The sequence below is a fragment of the Lytechinus pictus genome, chromosome 4 (assembly GCF_037042905.1).
Source record: "Lytechinus pictus isolate F3 Inbred chromosome 4, Lp3.0, whole genome shotgun sequence".
NCBI lineage: Eukaryota > Metazoa > Echinodermata > Echinoidea > Temnopleuroida > Toxopneustidae > Lytechinus > Lytechinus pictus.
In genome coordinates, this window is record NC_087248.1 from 3720900 (window position 1) to 3741451 (window position 20552).

General features: G+C 34.8%; 2 protein-coding genes across 2 annotated transcripts in view; one reads left to right on the plus strand and one right to left on the minus strand.

Annotated features, from left to right (window-relative positions):
• Positions 1–3483: 3483 nt before the first annotated feature.
• Positions 3484–12949, plus strand: LOC129258553 (L-xylulose reductase-like). The gene is made up of 9 exons (XM_054896810.2): positions 3484–3669; positions 5052–5191; positions 5563–5655; positions 6342–6480; positions 7107–7147; positions 7482–7551; positions 8488–8524; positions 9180–9243; positions 10433–12949. The coding sequence occupies exons 1-9, from the start codon at positions 3606–3608 to the stop codon at positions 10598–10600; spliced, it is 816 nt and encodes a 271-aa protein (XP_054752785.2). The 5' UTR covers positions 3484–3605; the 3' UTR covers positions 10601–12949.
• Positions 12950–18142: 5193 nt separating this feature from the next.
• The window catches only part of LOC129259167 (serine/arginine repetitive matrix protein 2-like), a 28631-nt gene continuing 26221 nt past the window's right edge, over positions 18143–20552 (minus strand). The window contains exons 25-26 of the mRNA XM_064098900.1: positions 20175–20336; positions 18143–19690 (exon numbers count right to left, since the gene is read on the minus strand). Coding sequence (XP_063954970.1) covers positions 19535–19690; positions 20175–20336 — 318 coding nt within the window. The 3' untranslated portion in view covers positions 18143–19534. The remainder of the gene's footprint in view (positions 19691–20174; positions 20337–20552) is intronic.

The window sequence follows — 20552 nt, forward strand, 5'->3', positions numbered from 1 at the left end:
CCCTCCCAGTTCGAACATCAATTTGGCGCCCCCATCTAGTTCGAAAATTAATTCACCACCTCCCCCTTGTACAAACATCAATTCGGCGCCCCATAGTTCGAACATCATTTTGGCGCCGCCTAGTTCTAACATCAATTTGGCGCCCCCCTCGTTCGAACATCAATTCTGCGCCCCAAGTTCGAATAGCAATTCGGCGCCCCCTAGTTCGAACATCAAATTGGCGCCCCTAGTTCGAACATTCAATCGGCGCTCCCGATGTCGAACATAAATTTTGCGCCCCTACGTCGAACATCGATTCGGTGCAACCCCCCCCCCTACGTCGAACATCTATTTGGCTTCCCTAGGTCGAACATCAATTTGGCGCCCCCAGTTGGAACATCAAATTGGCGCCCCTAGTTCGAACATAAATTCGTCGCCCCCCCTAGTTCGAGTATCAATTCGGCGCCCCTACATGTAGGTCGATCATCAATTCGCCCCCCCCCCGTTCGAACATCAATTCGACCCCCAGTTCGAACATCATTTTGGCATCCCTTCGAACTCAATTTGGCTTCCCTAGTTCGAATATCATTTCGCCCCCCCTAGCTCGAGTATCAATTTGGCGCCCCCTAGTTCGAACATCAATTCTGCGCCCCCCTAGTTTGAGTATCAGTTTGGCGCCCCTAGCTCGAACAGCAATTCGCCCCCCCCCTAGTTCGAGTATCAATTTGGCGCCTCCAGTTCGAACATCATTTTAACATCCCTTCGAACATCATTTTGGCGCCCTCCTAGATCGAATATCAATTCGGTGCCCCTACATGTAGGTCCAACATCAATTTGGCGCCCCATAGTTTGAGTATCAGTTTGGCGCCCCTAGCTCGAACATCGATTCGCCCCCCCCCCTAGTTCGAGTATCAATATGGCTCCCCCAATTCGAACATCATTTTAACATCCCTTCGAACATCATTTTGGCTCCCTCCTAGTTCGAATATCAATTCGGCGCCCCTACATGTAGGTCCAACATCAATTTGGCGCCCCTAGTTCAAATATCATTTCACCCCCCCCCCTAGCTCGAGTATCAATTTTGCGCCCCCTAGTTCGAACATCAATTTGGCGCCCCTACGTCGAACATCGATTCGCCCCCCCCCCCTGTTCGAACATCAATTCGGCCCCCAGTTCGAACATCATTTTGACATTCCTTCGAACATCATTTCGGCGCCCTTTTGGTTCGAACATCATTTTCTTTCCTCCTCTTCCTCTTTTTTTCTTTTCGTCCTTCCCCCTCTTCCTCTCCCCTTTTCTTCTTTTCTTTCCCCCCTTTCTATCTCTTTTTTCTTCTCTTCTTTCTTCCCTCTTCCTCTCTCTCCTTTTCCTTTTCCCCTTTCCTCTCTCTTCCACACCCCTCTTCTTTCCCCGCTTCCTCTTTTTTCTTCCCCCTCCCCCTCCCTTTTTCTTCTCTTCCTTCCCCCTCTTCCTCTTTTTTCTCTTTCTTTTCCCTCTTCTTCTCCTTTTTTTCTCTTTTTCTTTCCCTTCTTCTTTTTTCTTCTTTTCTTTCCCCTCTTTTTTCTTCTCTTCTTTCCTTCCTCTTCCTCTCTCTCCTTTTTCTCCTTTTCTTTTCCCCTCTTCCTCTTTTTTCTTCCCCCTCTCCCTCCCCTCCCTTTTCTTCTCTTCCTCTTTTTTCTCCTTTTCTTTCCTCTTTTTCCTCTCTCTCTTCCTTTCCCTTCTTCCCCTCTCTCTCCTTTTTTCTCCTTTTCCTTTCCCTCTCTTTTTCCTTCTCTTTCTTTCCCCTCTTCCCCCCTCTCTCTTTTTTTCTCCTTCTCCTTTCCCTCTCTTTTTCCTTCTCTTTCTTTCTCCTTTTCCTCTCCCTTTTTCTTCCCTTCCTTCCCCCTCTTCCCTTTTTCTTCTTTTCTTTCCCCCTTTCTCTCTCTTCTCTTTTTTCCTCCTTCTTCCTCTCTTTTTTTTCTCCTTTTCCTTTCCCCCTCTCCCTCTCTCCTTTCCTCTTTTCTTCCCCCTTTTCTTCTCTCTTTTTTCTTCCCCTCTTCCCCCTCTTCCTTTCTTCTTTTCTTTCCCCTCTTCCCCTCTTTTCTTTTTCTTTCCCTCTCTTCTTTTTTTTTAGCCGAAGGGGGGGGGGGGGCCAAGGCCCCCTCGGCCCCCCATGGATCCGCGCCTGGATGATGATATGATGGTGGTAGTGAATGTGTTTTAAGGGGAAAATTGTCGGGAATTGCCACTTTAACATTCAGCGATCTTGCTAAAAATCAATGCTTAATCAGAAAAGAGAAAATTATGAACCAGTTATTACCATGTGTGTTGTGCGGGTGTGTGTGTGTGTGTGTGAGCATGCCAGTCTGTCTGTCTCACTGTCTTTGTCTAAAGCACTGTTTTATTCATCACCCAGTAACTTGGCGCAAGTGAGATCTGACAGTCTTCTAAAGATTGTCCGATGTTCAGTCATGCGTGCACGGGATCAAATAAAAATGGTACCTGAATGTACTTGGAGGATACCTCTATCAAGACATATCATGAAACTAATGATTAAATATTCATATTTTAAACAATTCAACTTTACAAAAGTGGGACATTTTTTCTGACTCACTCTGTATATATATATATATGACTCATGAGAAAGAGACACATATCTCACCAACAAATTAAAATTTGTGTGTGTATATATATATATATATATATCAGGGGCGGATCCAGCTTTTTATAAAGGGGGGGGGTTGGGGTGGTATGCGAGGGAGCGTAGCGACCGAGTCCAAGCGAGTGGAGCGAGCGAGGGGGGAGGGTGTGGGAGGGGGGTGTCCCCCTCCCACAGTAGGGAAAATTTTTGAAAATCTGTGTGTGAAAATGGCGTTTTCTTGCATCTAAAACACCACTCTTTTTGGTATAGAGGTCGTTGCCAAATTAACCCCCATGAAAATTTGTAAAATTAAGTTGCATTTTCCTGCAATGTAACATTTGCCCAACTCCCCCCCCCCAAAAAAAAAAAAAATAATAATAATAATAATAATAATAAATGAAATAAATACATAGAAATAGAATAAAATAAAATTACAAGTTTAAAAAAAAAGATAAGATTTAAAAAAATGGTCCCCGGATTTTTTTTTTTTTGGGGGGGTTGCAACCCCCCCAACCCCCCCTCTAGATCCGCTTCTGTATATTGTTTATTACTTTATTTTATCTTATTTTTTATTCATAAAATGTACTTATAAAAGGGGGCCTTCACCCTACAAGCGCTGCTTGTTAGTTGGTCTCCTTCCCTTTCGTTTCCAGGTCAGTATACTAAAAAAATTCGTAATTTTGTAAATATGTACATTGAACTAACATTGTAAATGTAAAAAGATTGAAAGAGGAAATAAATGAAGTGAATTAAATTGAATTGAATGCAAGTTATGCTCCTGCCAATGTAATGCGTGAGCCCCGCCCACTGAACTAGAGAAGTGGCCTCGCCCCCTCGAAATTTACGGAGCAAGATCACGTGACGAGTGTTTTCTCCGATCAGCTGATCAGTCATGTGATCACAAACCAGCTGTGCGAGAAATCATTGCCCGTGTTGAGGCAGATGCCATACAGAGTCGATTTCTTCTTGTGAATTTTAGTCTTTTACGAGATAGTTTATCCAAGAAATGACATCTGCAGCTGCTACGATGCTTGGTGACTCGTTGAAAGGGAAAGTTGCCCTCATTACAGGTTTGTTTGAAACACATCTCACAAAAATTCTCAATCGACAATCATTTCATTCATTCTGATTTGCATTTTTTTTGCAAATCAGAATTTTTTCTGCAATGTATTTATGTATTTTAAGATTTTGATGTTTGTTACCATATGAACATTTGGGGATTAAATATAACAGGCCATGCATCAGGCATCATCATATTAAAAAACTAGATATTATTAATCCAGGGGGCTCTGCCACTTACGATAAATCATAATTTTTTATACATTTTAATACTTGGAAGTAATTTATTTTTCAAATGATTTTGTAATGAATTTAAAAAAAAATGAGAATGAGATGAGAAATAAAATTGAATTCAACTGAATATTCCATTAGCATTGATTTTTGTCTATTATGAAGACTTATTAAAAAACAGAGTATAATTGTATTAAATTGTCATTGACATGTACAATACATTACTAAAACTTTCAAAATGTAAACCTACCAGTGGCATAATAAGCCCAGAGGTTTGAGGGGACCAGATATGGTGGTTAGAAAAAGAGTTTTGAATAGCTGCGAGCAAAGTTTTAGGGTTTATTATACAAAAATTGTATATTTTTATAAGTTTTGACATAATATTAAAAAAATTGTATAATATTTCACTTTCCCTTTTCTTTTCCTTTCTCTGTATTTTTTTTTCTTGGTTGGGAATTGTTTCCCCACTTTTTATTTGGGGGGGGGGGGGGTGGGGTGGGTGGGGGTTATGGTCCCCATGTCCCCCCCCCATCTGTATGCCAGTGGAACCAACAACAGTGTTTCCAAAACATGACCCCAGTTTTTCTGACACCTCAGATTTTAATTTTTCTGACACCAAAGAATGGAAATACTACCTTTTACTAAACAGAATTGAAAAATGATGTGTCTTGTCAGAGCTGTACGAGGTACACCTTGGAACTGTGGAAGCGTTGGTATGACATAATATTACTAGTGGTCTACTAATATTAGTCTGTATCTTTGTCTTTTTCGTGACAAGTTACTTATTTTGCCATATGTATATTTCCATTGTACTATTCACTTATTGCTTAACCACTTGTTTTAGGTATTCATTGTTTGTTCCTAGTTATTAGTGTGATTTGTTTTTCTCCTTTTCGACTATTTATACTTTATTTGTTCTTTGTTTATTCCAGTATTGTCTTTGTATGTTTGTCTTGATGTATATTACATGTATGTTATTTGTTGATATGGACCTCTGCATATGCAGCTGTGTCTGGAATAAAGCCTTCTTGACTTGAATTAAATTGAATTGTCTTAAAAAGTGGGATCGTGTTATGGAAACACTATAAAAAAAAAAGGATGAGACAGAAAGTTCTCAGTCTCAATCTACTTCTTCCCCTATTTTTTATTGGACTGATATCAGGAGCAAGCTCAGGAATTGGAGCAGAGGCAGCCCGTTATTTTGCTTCCCTAGGATGTCAACTGGCATTGACAGGACGGAACATGGATGCTCTTCAAGCAGTTACGGATGAATGTGTAAGCAGAGGATTAGAGAGAAATCAGGTAATTACAGAATTTCATGAAAATGTCAGAGAAATGGTGAGGGGGTTAATAAAACACTCTAAAAATGAAAGGATGGAAAGTGGTAAATCACCTATTAAAAGGACTGAGGAATGACAGAATATTTAATATGGGTGGAAGACTCACTCTTCTGCCATTTCCCACAGTTTTTGCCTTTTGTGTTTGGAGTGTGAACTACATTTTAATAGTACATTAGCCTACATAAGGTCTAGATAAACAAATCCTCAAAATCTTGTTCTTGCAATGGTACAGAAAATCAGCGTTATATAAGAGGTGATGAAATCTGAATTGAATGTGATTTCCTTCCTGATTATTTCTGTTATTTATTTATTTATCCTTATTAACATGCCCAGATCCTCATGATTGAAGCATACCTTGAAAGAGAAAGTGATGTGAAGAAAACTGCAGAAGAAACCATCCAGAAATTCAATCAACTTGATGTTTTGGTAAGAATTTCCACTGCATCAGCCCCTTTTGAATCGGTGATAAAAGTGGCATTGTATTATTCTTAGGGATTTTCCCTTTTTTCTTTATATAAAGATAGTAAATGGATTTATAAAACACATATGTGGTGCCTCTGTTTGACCTCCCCTTATCTGAAAGAAATTTTCACACGTTTTTTTAATAATAACTTTAATTCTATGGTAAATATTTTATTCAACACAAAGACTTGCTAATTTTCAATGTACTTTTTATCTGAAATGGTTGCATGTACTGTATTTTTACGTCCCCCTGCCTATGAAACTAAAGATTTTCCAGTCTGTGTTGAACTGATTGTTATTCTCGGACCTATCAGTATAAAAAATAAAGCTCTAGATCATTTCTCATATTCCAAAAAGAATGATAATAACATTCTTCCTATATTTAGGTAACTTTTGAAGACAAGAGTATCTAAATGCTTACTTATTCTTATTATTATTACTTTATTATTATTATTACTTATTATTTGTACTGCGCTTTTCCCATTAGGCCCAAAGCGCTATTACCATGCTCATTTAAATAAGAGCAGCTATGGTTCAGATGCTATGGAAAAATTTTGAGCTAAATTTGGCTCTATTTGAAGAATTTGAACCAAAATATCCCATAGGTCCCAACTAGTCGTATTATATACACTATTTGTATTTTAACACAGGTCAATAACGCAGGAATGGGTGTAATAGATACAGTCGAGACAGTTACCATGGAGGGTTTAGATAAGACCTTTGCAGTGAATATTAGAGCACCCCTTCAGCTTAGCAAACTCTTAAGCCCATATCTCATCAAAACTAAAGGTGAGTCATTGTGAGGTTTTTGCATTTCCTCATGATTTAAAAGCTCTACAAACTTGACTGATGTTGATATGCTTGTACTTTGATGAAGTATATAACTTTATTTCAAACGATATTGTATACTTTGGTCAGAATATGGCTTTACCACATATTTTTACAAGTAACAGTTAAGTATGTCAGTCAACATCTAATTCATTCCATGATGTTTATATTTATGCAACACTAATTTGACTTCATGAAACATATTTTGCTTGATTTATTATTATTATTTATTCGGCATTTCAAAATACATATATTACAGTACAATACAAATTACATAAACAATAGGACATACGTGACATAGTACAAAGGACCTGAATAGAGATGAAGGGGCTGCCTGGGTTTGGAAAAGGTTAACTAAATTACAATGACCCACCGGTCTTCCTTCCCACATACAATGATACAATGCGCTTGTCATTGTAAGCTGTATGAAACACTCCAATGGTTCCTTTACATTATAAAATGTTGGAACCACTAAATGTTCTTAAACTCTGGCATAAATATTGTAAACACAGCTTAGACTCAACGAAATATGGTGGCAGCATAACTGAAATGAAGTTATGCCATAATTATCATTTCTATGTTTACAGGCTCAATTGTGAATATTTCAAGTGTGAATGGAGTCAGAGCTGTAAGTATAAACTGATTTTAAAGTATTTTTTTTGTTTTAGTCTACTTGTGTGTACTAAACAGAAATATGAAGCCATGCCCAGTATTGTGATGTTTTAATGCTCTTTTTTTCATCAGTATCAGAAGTAAGATAATCCTATTGGATGTTTTGAATTTTAACAATCTTGTATTTTGTATTATTGGTTATGTTTATGGCATGATCTCTCAAAGAGAGAGAGAGAGAGAAACAAGTGGAGCAAAAGTTTAAAAATCCCCTAAGTGAAACAAAAGCTTGTTTTATCTAACTGTTGTACATATGTTTCCTGAATTTAATATTGTATACCATTTTATTTCAGATGCCGGGATTAGTAACCTATTGCATGTCAAAAACAGCATTGGATCACTTGACAAGATGTATAGCTGAAGGTATGTATGTGCTCTCTGTGATGAGGGGGTTAACGTCACTCAATCTTACCCAAACTCCAAGTCCACCCCATCAATTTTATTTGAATAAATGATAAATGACTAAAAATTTGACAAGGAGGGTGCTGACAATTTCGTCAAAGTCATTATTATCATCTCCCACGTACTCGTACAGCTTTTTCACATAAAACAATTATTGTCACAGGTCCATTATTTTGGAATGATCTGCTATCAGACTTCAAAAATTGCAATTCTATATATACTTTTAAACGTAAATTGAAAATTTTAAACAAATATCTAAATGACAATTCATCGGCTCCCTAGACAAGTGTTCCCCTTAACTATTGTCAGTCCACCTCCCTTTGTTTTTTGTGTTTTTTTTGTCTCCTTCTTTCTCTCGTTTTTTTTTTTTTTTTTTTTTTTTTTAATTTTACATATTGATATTAAAACAAGTTGACAATTACTTATATTTAATTAATAGGGAAACTATAAATTACAAGCTCTGCTTTTTAAATAGTTTTTTTTCTCATCTTATTGATATATCTGTCTCCAATCCAAACGTTCAAATTGTATAACATTTGTCTGATTTATTATGAATTATGGTGATGTATTGTATTATTTTATTATCAATGATTTACTGTTTTTCGATAGACGTTACATTGTACAGTGTATTTGATATTTTATGAGATATGAAAATAAACCAAACTGAAACTGAATAATTGGAGTAAAATTTTAAGAATGGCCTCTTTATAGTTTTCAGTTATTTTCACAAAACATTTATATTTACATCCTTTGTTTCATAAAAGATGCATGTCCCCCCCCCTTTGTGATAATCCTCAGAGACTGGGTATACAACACCATGCATTAATCACTGTTTCTCTTTGAAAGTGATTACTAACCATAGTTTATTTCATTATTCTTCAATATTTTTTAAAACAGAATTAGCCCCTCATGGAGTCAGAGTCAATGCCGTGAAGTAAGTTTCCACACAATTTTATAATACCTCCACCAACTTAAAAGATTGCAAGTTTTCCTTCTGTTCAATGTACATTGCTTGATAACTAAAGAACAATATGATGGATACAAACTTGTGTTATGTGCAGTGCTTATCTATGGGAGTTGCAGCAAATCGATCAGAATTTGGGGTCTCAATATAACAAGTAAAATGTTTCAGAAATCATACAATACAAGCAAGTGGCTTATTCCAAGAACAATTAAATGTATGAACTGTAAATTAAATATGAATATTATGAAAGGGACAATAAGTTTTGATGGTCACAATGTTGTCATATATCATAGAGCTCTGATTGGAAACTGTCCCATATTCTCATGATTTCCAAATAATTCAAATAAATGAATTGAAACTTGAATATTGTATTATGAATGTCTTTTGAAAACTGTTGTTATGAATGTGTCCCACAAAAAATGAAATCAGGATTCCCAGTTATTTTATTCTAACATAGGCAAATAATTTGTAGTCTTTCATTAACATCACTATAAAATTTAGTTTCTCTTCTTCAGTGTGGTATCCCACACTCTATATTTCGATCAAACTTTTATTTACAGTGAATTTTCCTTTATGATGGGTCAAATTGTTGAACAAAATCATTTTACTATCCATATATTTACAGCCCTGGTGTGATTATAACTCAAATCCAACGGAGATCAGGGATGTCTGAAGAACAGTATCAAAAGGTAAGTTTTTTTCAGGGGTCTGTACTCCATTTTTTTGGTATTTCATTGCAATCCTCTCATCTCTCAAGGTATCTAATTATTCACATAGTATCGTAATTATTACATTGCTACTACTACTATCTGTGCTATTTGTTTTAACTACACTAACTAATTTGATTACAACTACTGATTGTGCTGCTGCTGCTACTACTACTACTGCTGCTGCTGCTGCTGCTGCTACTGCTACTCTTACTACTACTACCACTACTTCCACTACTACCACTACTACTTCGACTACTATGACTACTTGTAGTACTACTACTTCGACTACTATGACTACTACTACTACTTCTACTACTACTACTATGACTACTACTACTACTACTGTACTACTACTACTACTACTACTACTACTACTACTACTACTACTACTACTACTACTACGACTACTACTACTACTACTACTACTACTTCTACTACTACTACTATGACTACTACTACTACTACTGTACTACTACTACTACTACTACTACTACTACTACTACTACTATGACTACTACTACTACTACTGTACTACTACTACTACTACTACTACTACTACTACCACTACTACTACCACTACTACTACTACTACTACTACTACTACCACTACTACTTCGACTACTATGACTACTAGTAGTACTACTACTTCGACTACTATGACTACTACTACTACTTCTACTACTACTACTATGACTACTACTACTACTACTGTACTACTACTACTACTACTACTACTACTACTACTACTACTACTACTACTACTACTACTACTACTACTACTACTACTACTACTACTACTACTACTACTACTACTACTACTATGACTACTACTACTACTACTGTACTACTACTCAACTACTACTACTATGACTACTACTACTACTACTACTACTACTACTACTACTACTACTATTACTACTACTACTACTACTACTACTCAACTACTACTACTACTACTACTATTACTACTATGACTACTACTACTACTACTACTACTCAACTACTACTACTACTAATCTGCTCCTCTACTACATCTACTACTACTACTCCTCTTCCCACTCCCACCATCGCCGCTGCTGCTAATAAAACAAGTATTGCTGCTATTGTTTGCATATCTATTTGACTGAAATTTCTTTTATTTTCCAAATTTCTTTTCATATTCTTGTAGTTTTTGGAGCATTCTAAATCAACTCACGCTATGCGCAGAGTGGGTACTGTGGACGAGGTTTCCAAACTCATTGCTTTCCTTGCATCTAGTGACTCGTCCTTCACGACAGGAGAAACCGTCACTATAGATGGAGGACGCCATCTCCTGATCAGGCCTGTAGAATTGTAGATATTAGTTTTCTACCTTTGAAATAGATCCCATGAATTGCAAGAAGAAGCTGATATCAACTCAATAATGTTTTGCCTCATGTATCTCTCATTCTCTTTAATAGTAGGATCATTTTTAATCCCAGAAGAGCAGATGAAATACATTTATGAAAGTATGATTAACTCTGATTAATATGTCACATTCATCCTTTGGGTATGGAAGGACTGCATACCTCACCGACATTCAATTATTACATAAATATTTTTAATTCTATCTCAAAGACAGATTTATAAATTCTATTCTTATTTCAGATTACCTCATAAATAAAAATTCCAAGTATTGTATTGAATGTGACATTAATAATTTCTTGGCTGGGGAAATAAGATGAAATATTGGACCTTATTGAACACTGAATCTATTACATTGTCAATTTAATGTGACTAAATACTACCGGTATACAATCCTGTTGTCATTACCAGGCACATGTTTGATGTGTGTTAATGTTATCTTCTCTTGCCAGACCAAGATCTGGCCTTTTCAGGTTTTTAGATTGTTTTAGATTTTTTGATGTATATCAAATATCTTTCATTCAAAATGTCAGTTTTGATATTGATTTGAATTTGAATAAAATTTGATTTTTTTCTTCAAATTTTGTTCCTAATAATCTGGCAGGACAAGGTATGTCAACCTGCATACTTTATATAGTTAAGTCACAGCACTTGCATGCAGCATAACCAGCATGATACGTTTGAACATGGACCTACAGTATACTCTGAGTAGTAGCTACATGGTTTGAACATACATTGCTTTTACCAGACAGTATTTTTACTTACAGATTCACCACAAATCAGAATGAAACAATGATAAAAGTGGACCAAATAATATTTTTCAGAATAGAATTGTGAGTTTTCATATATGCAAATATCAATTATAAGTATTTTTAAAATACTAATTTTGACATAGATATCTGAAATGATAAAAAAGTAATATCTATTTGCTTACATTAGCTTCTACATAATTTTACATTATTTTGATATATATATACCCGGTCATTTTAAACTGAAATAGTATATATTTTCATGTAAATTTTTAATCTAAAGAATAATTAAGCCTATAGTCTAATATAGTCTGTAAGTTTTTTTTTTAATTTTGCCTTATTTTTCCATACGTTATTTTAACTAAAAAATACTAGTTTATTTTCAACCAAATATTCAATTAATAAGAAATTAATATATACTTGCAATAGTTCTGAGATGATTTCATTTTATTTTACTATATACAGGCTATGTATTTTTAACTAAAATAATGCACGTATCCATGTGAATTATGATTTTTGTCATTTTTGTGTGTGCATGTGTGTTTGATTGATTGTAGACATGTACCAATTAATATATGATTAGTTACATCTGGGACCGACCTTTAACATCACCATACACAAGACATGACCAGGAGGGTGTTTCACAAAGAATTAGGCGTGAATTGGAGTCACACGTAAATTCACAGTTGCTTGCTGTATAAAAGGCATCCACCCATTGGTCAAGTCATGCTATGATGCTGCACACTACTTCTTGTTAATCAATAAGATTGCGTGTTACATATGTACATGTCACCATTTCTTGAACCTCTGCATCAGTTCACAAATATACAGATGTGGGGCATACATGTAATATATAGGTCTGACTGCTGTTGACAAGCAGACCCCCCCCCCAAAAAAAAAAATGAAAGGGAAGGGAAGGTTGAAAAATCATTTAAAAATGCAAGACCATAAATCCTACTAGTAATACAGTGCTCATCCTACCATAATTGCAATTAACCTGCAAGAATGAGTTCCCTATTAAAAATATAATCTTAGCCTCACAACACAGGGCAAAAAGTGAACACAAGAGTCGTTGCACAATCACTTGGCGTTTCAAAAGTAAGCCTTTTATTTCAGCCAAACAACTTTCTTATCCAATCCTTACAACACTACATGTAGGAACCACCACTAGCGCAAAAAATGTACAAAATATAAGAATGGCAACACATCATGATTCATTGCGCAGACGATAACATATTAACGTAACTTTAAAAACAAAATTAATGTTTTTTTATTCACATGGTCACAGTACATCTATTCAAATACATAGATCCTAATTTCTCTATAGATGTCAAGCTATTTTTAGGTTGACATGTTTTGTTCACATAACTAAACATAAATCATTTCTTTATTCACATGGTCACAATACATGAACACCTACTAACAAAATTCTACTCTCTCCATCAAGCCTTAGTTTACATGTTTCGTTCACAAATCCTGCTAAAGCTTGTAATATAGTTTCATTGTACCGTCTGTTCAGATATCATAATTGTACATAAATGATGAATAAGTGTTATATTTCATCAGGGGAGGATAGAAAGTATTCAGTAAGAAGTGCTTCCAAGAAGAAGTGTCCTCCGTTTTTTTTAACGTACACTCTATAACTATAGACAAACTTCATCTCTGTGAGGCTTTAAATCAAGAATACTAACTTGTGATTCATTAATTTCTACATTTTTTAAATATACTGTAACATAACTAATTGACATTTGTTGGCAAAGTATGTTAAAGAAATGGTTGCAAAAGTGCATTCTTTCAAATAAGAAAACAAACGATACATCACAAGAAGAAAAAAAAAAAATCGCTGACGACACAAAACAGCATGGACAATACAAGAATGAGTAACATGCAAGCTTAAATGAATTAGCTAACTGCAATGTGGACTGAATAATAAATCCATCAGTGAGGTATAAATACTATTCAAACTCTGCAAGGAAAAACATAACGTGCAATGTGTGCTACATTGTATAAATTTTGATTTTATTTGTGAGTACCACATGGATTCATACTGGGACCCCAACTATTTTATACCTTTCATGAAGGTCTACATTCCAACCATTTCTGTATGGGAAATTACTCTAGAAATCAATACATGTGACTCTTTGTAAAAAAAATACATAAACACATGTACTTAAAGTGATCATAATCCCTAATTGTTGTACCTCTACCATATAATTAACCATCCTATCCATTGTATACTTAACGATTAATCATTTCACCAAGATAAAACGACAAGAAAGAAAAAAAAGAGAATACACATAACCCCCTCATTTGGAGAAAACAATTACATGGTACACTCGATCTACACTAATATTCTCATCATGAGATATATTACATGAAAAACACCAAACTCAGGTTATTTCTGAAATCATTAAACAACAAATGACAAATTTACATGTATCTATTGCACCTCATGTAGATTCTAACTCAAATTTAATGTCCCATAAACTTGAGAAAAGACTACACACAAATTTTGTTAGATGAAAACTTAAGCATGCAAACATTTAGACAAAACATTTTTTTTCCTAAAAACGCAGATTTTTGCAAGTCTGTATTCCTGTTTAAAGTTGATTTAATGTGGAATCACCTTACTAGCAACACAACTTTTCAGGGAACTGCTTCAAGTGATTTGAAAAAGAAAATCCAGCACATAACATGTAAATGCATCTTCAGCAACATTCTCATTCATTCAAATGATATCTGTAATGTTTATCTTTAAAAAAAAAATTGTCTACATGACATTGGCTCATCACATGACTCTGTCTGTATTCACCTATCAGTAACATGTACTCCAACCAAATACACAGAACAAATCTAATCAACATCAAATATTCATAAACCTATTGAGTGAACACAAGATAATTATAAGATAGGATTTAATCCACATGATTAAATGGTAATCCAGTTGTTCCATTTGCAAAATACTGTTCTGGTATGTGATATATATAGCACAAAGTAATATCTCAAAATGGCAGAAACATAATTTGAAATGTACATATATCGTGGACAACAAAACATTTAGTTCACACCTGTAACTAATGAAAAAATTATGGTGAAAATATTGTATAAATTTTGGTCGGATTCACTCCAGCAAAAGGAAACTTACAGCTCATTCGAATCATGAATATATTCAGCATTGTAATTTTCATCCAAATTATCCACCGTCTACATGCGCTGATCTCAGTCAGCTCATCCTTTTCCACTACTCTTCTCCATTCACTAATGGTTGACGATTCACAGCAAGCTGATTATATGGTGTTTTAAATTTATTTTGAAATAACACTTACCACATTGGGTGGCAAAAACTGAATTACTTTTACATCAGGGGAATCACACATAGTGGGCCACCAAATATAAGATATAAGAATCCTACCTTTAGGTATCACTTGAAAATAAAGATATTTACATATATCTACAACAACAAAATATTATCATGAATACAGAGCTAGCTAGAAAATTGTGATTTTCATGATCACAAAATAGTAAGGTATAACTTCAATGCATTGTTTTCTTATGCAAGTCCCTCATAAAAATGAGCATGATATCTTTTCAATTGTTCATACATACATGACAATGAAACTCAGCAATTACTCATTTTCCTGTACTTATCACATAGATCACACTCTACTTAAAAGAATTCAATAAAATCTGACTTTCTGTAAATATAGCAAAATCAGATTTGAGTACAACCAGCCATTGCCAATTATATGCCCAATTTTTTTGCTCAGATTTTGTCACTAGTCTTGTTTTATATGTCATACATTGAGACAAAAGTCACGAGACTGAAAGTGTTAATATGCTGTTGATATAGTACAAGATTGTTAGATGTGACTTAGCCTGTCATAAACTATACATTAATAGCCAATTTGCCTCAGAAGAGTATTAAGTTTAGACCTTTTAAACCAACAAGTGCAAGTAATAATACATTTCTCTATAAAGTCTATGCTTCTAACATGCTGTGAACACTTCATATTTAGTGATTTTATAGAAAAAATCTACAGCAAATTTATGAAAATAACAAACAAAATTACAAATTACAGACATTATGATGCTATATTGGCAGTGTCATAAATCTATACAGTAAGCAAATCCGATATACATTTTTGTGACCTGATTATAAACAGCGATGAAGTCAGCAAGCTAAAAATACAAAGTATCTTACAAAAAGATTCATTGTTGTTCAAACTAATATATATTTACAGCTCTCAATAGAGAGACATTCATACTCAACCAATTGTAAACTTTTCTGATATTTCACAGCCAAACAAACTTAATATGAACTGGTACCTTTGGGAACAGCATTAATTTGTGATTCTATGTCCTTTGGAAAGGATATGGAGCAATATGTCCTGTGATTCTTGGCTGAAAACGATAAATTGTACTAGAATATTAATAATCAAATGAACACCATACATGTATTTATACAAGCTGGGAGCTGCAATTATGTGAGGTAAAATGACTTGACAAAAAATTTGCAGGCAAGTTCAGAGTATGTTTATTACACATACATGTATAATGTAACCAAAAAAAGTTTGAAATTAAGTCAATGGTCCATTTGACTCGCGTCACAAACTAAAATAATTACAAAAAGAGGAAGCCAGAGAAATTAACTAAGTTGTTTTGGATGAGTTTGGAAGATGATGATGACATTAGTGGTAGTGGTGATAGTGATGTTGATGGACATGAACTACAGATATGATGATGATGATGGTGGTGTTGATTGATAATGATGATGATAATGATAATAGTGATGACGATGATCATGGTGATAATGATTATGTGATGATGATCGTGACGGTGGGGATGAGGATGACGACGACGATGATGGCGATGATGATGATTATAATGATGATGATGGGGTAGGTGGAGGTGGTCACATTAAGAAACTTACCTTGTAATTCCCAAACTTTAATACCCCTTTATCAATTTTGAATATTAAACTAGCAATGATACCGGCAAATAATCTCATAAAATTTGGTGGTACTGGTACAGTAGATACATCAACTATGTTTCACAATGTATCTAAGAATACTGGATTAGCTCAATACAATGAAAATACATTTTCAATTTAATCTTAGAAAGGCATAACACCCCTTACTTTGTTACATTTGACATTGTAATGGGCACCTATTTGATATCCAGATACAAATGGCAAATACCTGATACAGAGAATGGTGTCATACATGACAGTGGAAAAAAAGTTAGCACCTAATTTTTCTCTTATCTTAAATTCTGCAATTACTTCAATTGAAATGGTCACAATATCTAAAATGGGAAAATTATTAACTAAATGCAAATCCAAATTAAGCAAGACAGGATGAGTTTGCCACTGATTTTAACTAAAATGATCCAAACACAGATGCATAGAAATAGCTGGAGACAGTGAGACTTGTTTAGACATTGCATATAATTTTGGCACCGTATACACCATCAGATACAAAATCTATCAATCACGATTGCAGCACTTGATAAACATAAATCATATTGTATTCCCTAACATGACTGCAAGGTAATTATACTAAGAAGTCAAACACAAATACCTCAGCATTCTTGAAATTAGACCTTCAAACTTTATTTATTGATTAAGAGTAGAAAAGTATTTCATGCATGAATGAGTGTAATTAATGAAATCACGCATTTTTGGAAAAAAAAAAAAAATTTGATCACATGGATTACACCATGAGCAACATGCATACCGAATTTGGGCATGATCATGCGGTCGACAACCGAGTCATCTACAGTAATAAACAAGGCAAGAAAATGGGATAAACTTGGTATCTGTAGCAGACTCCTACAAATCAAATCCTATTCCAACGAAAGATTATATTGATCATACCAGTAACCCAATATACAAAGGTTTACAATCAATTCAAAATGTTTCCTGATGGGGTAACGGGTGGTATTGGTAACAAAATCTGAAAACAAACAGTTATCTTGAATGTCTTATTCCATTTTGCAATCGATCGCAAACCTATGGGTTATTGGGCCCTAAATTAATAAAATTACTACATGTAAATGTAGCTACTACATGTACACATAGCCAGGGAACTTGGCTTACTTTATCTCACACCAGTGTACATGCCACAGTATCAATTATCTACTTAAAGGACAAGTCCACCCCAACAAAAACTTGATTTGAATAAAAAGAGAAAAATTCAACAAGCATAACACTAAAAATTTCATCAAAATCGGATGTAAAATAAGAAAGTAATGACATTTTAAAGTTTCGCTTCATTTCACAAAACAGTTATATGCACATCTCGGTCGGTATGCATATGAGGGAACTGATGACATCACTCACTCACTTTTTCTTTTGTATCTTATTATATGAAATATGAAATATTTTGATTTTCTCGTCATTGTCATGTGAAATGAAGTTTCATTCCTCCCTGAACACGTGGAATTCCATTATTTTAACATTTTGTGGTTCAGGCAAGGAGGTCCTAATCGTCAAATTCGTAAAAATTGAAATACTGTACTGTATAATTCAAACAATAAAAAACAAAAGAAATAGTGAGTGAGTGACATCATCGACTCTCTCATTTGGATGTAACTGGCTCGTTCATATAACTATTTTGTTAAAAATAAGCGAAACTTAGAAATGTCATAACTTTATTATTTCACATCCGATTTTGATGAAATTTTCAGCGTTGTGCTTGTCTGATTTTTCTCCAATCAACATTTTTTCTGAGGTGGACTTGACCTTCAAGTACTTCCAAGATGGAAATTGGCAAATATGTTTTGGGTTACAAAAAAAACCAAGATGGCTGGCAAACATCTTGGCATTTGTTTCAAAAGTACTCCCACGATAAATATTAATACAACCCTTATGTCTAGAGGAAGCCTATTGAATGTAGAATATTTTATCAACTTAACTGGAAAAGTGTTCATTACAACACGGATGGAAACTAAACCTGCCTTTTCTGCACCCCACCAAAATTTAAGAATGTGAAATATCAAAGTTGTTTGCAAGTATAATGATGACATGAAACTAGAACCTGATCGACTCCGAGTTAGTATGCCTAATTAATGCCTTTTTTTGGCGAGTGAATATAAACTTGACTCCATAAAGCACGTGAATCCGATGACGTTAACGTTTTCACCATAAATTCTGATTTTAGAGCTTTAGACTCAACTAATCAAACCGATGTAAGATCGTGAAGCCAAAGAAAGGTACATGCACCTAAAGGGGGGGGGGGGGGTTGGCATGTTCAGACATTTTCCAAAGCATACTTGGAAATAAACTTGTGAAGATTGAGGGAAAATGTAGTGCTAGATAGGGAGGTTTAATAAACTCTTTTCATAACACTTATACAGGTTCAGGATAGTTTATGCCTCTTTGATTTATGTGCATAAGGAAAATTATTGTAGCAACTGAATCTACTTCATGACCACTCCATCTCAGAGGTACTCTAATGGTATTCAATGAACATACAATGCTTAGCAGTAAATTAAATTGGAAGAAGTAAATTGACCATTATACATGTAACTCAATGGCAGAAAAGGAGGTAGGCCTAAAATGCAGCAAATATTGTAGTTTTAATATTCAAACACAATGAAATGAAACAATGAAATCAAATACACAAATCAATTCCTAGCTCATTATGCAAGGTGTGTGAACAAATCTATTGAAGTCATGCTACTTATAAACAATATATACAATTTATTAAAAACTAGTAAAAAGGCATCACAGTAATTGTACAGTATATAACAAAGAAACAGTTTTTTTTTATAATCATGCTCATTGAATTGTGTTTAACATTGTAATGCAGTTACCCATTTTCTTTCACATTGTTGCTATACTTCATGTGCAAAGTTATCATGAACATTCTATACACGCATATTCTACATACACTGAGAATCAAAATCATACTATTGGCAAATAATATAACATAGCGAGATATGGCACGCACACACAAAATACAGTACACCTTTGCATATAAAAGTAATTCAGCTTTACCACATTTTGACCTTCTTATGCAGGAAAATATATTTGAACAGTCAGAAATTGATTTAATCACTGTGTAGGAAAACAACACAACAGTCCAATTTGATTGGTTGATACATACACACATGAAGGGCAGTTGGCCAATCAGAGCTCACGTACTAGGTGGTTCTATGGATTGCACCAATGAGAGGAAGTGTTCCACTTTCTCCATCTTGTGTTCGGATTTGACCAGTTGAAACCGGATTGGGCAGTCTAGTGTGGTGCAATGCTGCTTGTTATCAGCAAAGCCACAGCAGCTGGTACAGATCTTCAAGTAGAAAAAAAACATATTTCATATTTTATTATTTCATAGTATTATTGTTTAATTTCCCTACAAATCCTTTTAGTGAATTTATTTTTACATGAAAGAAATGAAAATGTATAGCAAGAACCTAAAAAACTCATGATTTCTGTGTCACTGTATAAAACAAATAATGCACTAGCTCTATCATGTACATGCAGTAAAAGCCGGTTTCTTCGGATGGTGTATACTGGGTTCTCTCCTAAAGGCTCGCCCGCAACTCGCCCAAAAGAAAGTTTTGAGCATGTTCAAAACTTTTCTGTGTGCGAATCAGACAGTTTGCGTGTGCTTCTGCGGGCAAACTACGTGTGAGATACCGGTAGCAAAACTAGTCACCCGCATGGAACGATGTGACAGGGCCTTCAGGTTTGTGCACAGTGCGACACCTAACAGAACAAACCTTTAACCACTCACGCACTCATTTTCACGTTTTATTTGTATACTGACTTACCTTGTTTATCTGTGTCCTCTCTCTGTCCCAGTCTTGGATTCTCTTCATCAGCGAGGTGACCGTTGTCTGAGGGCTTGACCGACATGAGTCACACAGACCAGACTGGGTCAATCTATCACATACTGCACAGTTGAGGCTACAGAAGTACTGGGAGATGGTGCCCTGAGGGCGCAAGATCATCAAGGATATATATTCATTGAAACCAGAATGGATAATTCAATGGATTATGTATACTTTTGCTTGAATAAATGTTAATGGCGAAAGACAAAAAAATTATCAATAAATGATTTTAGAAATCTTTCTCTTCAGAATATATACAAGTTATTTAATCTTTTCTCACACTTAATTTGTGAATAAATTGTATTATGCTTTCTTAAA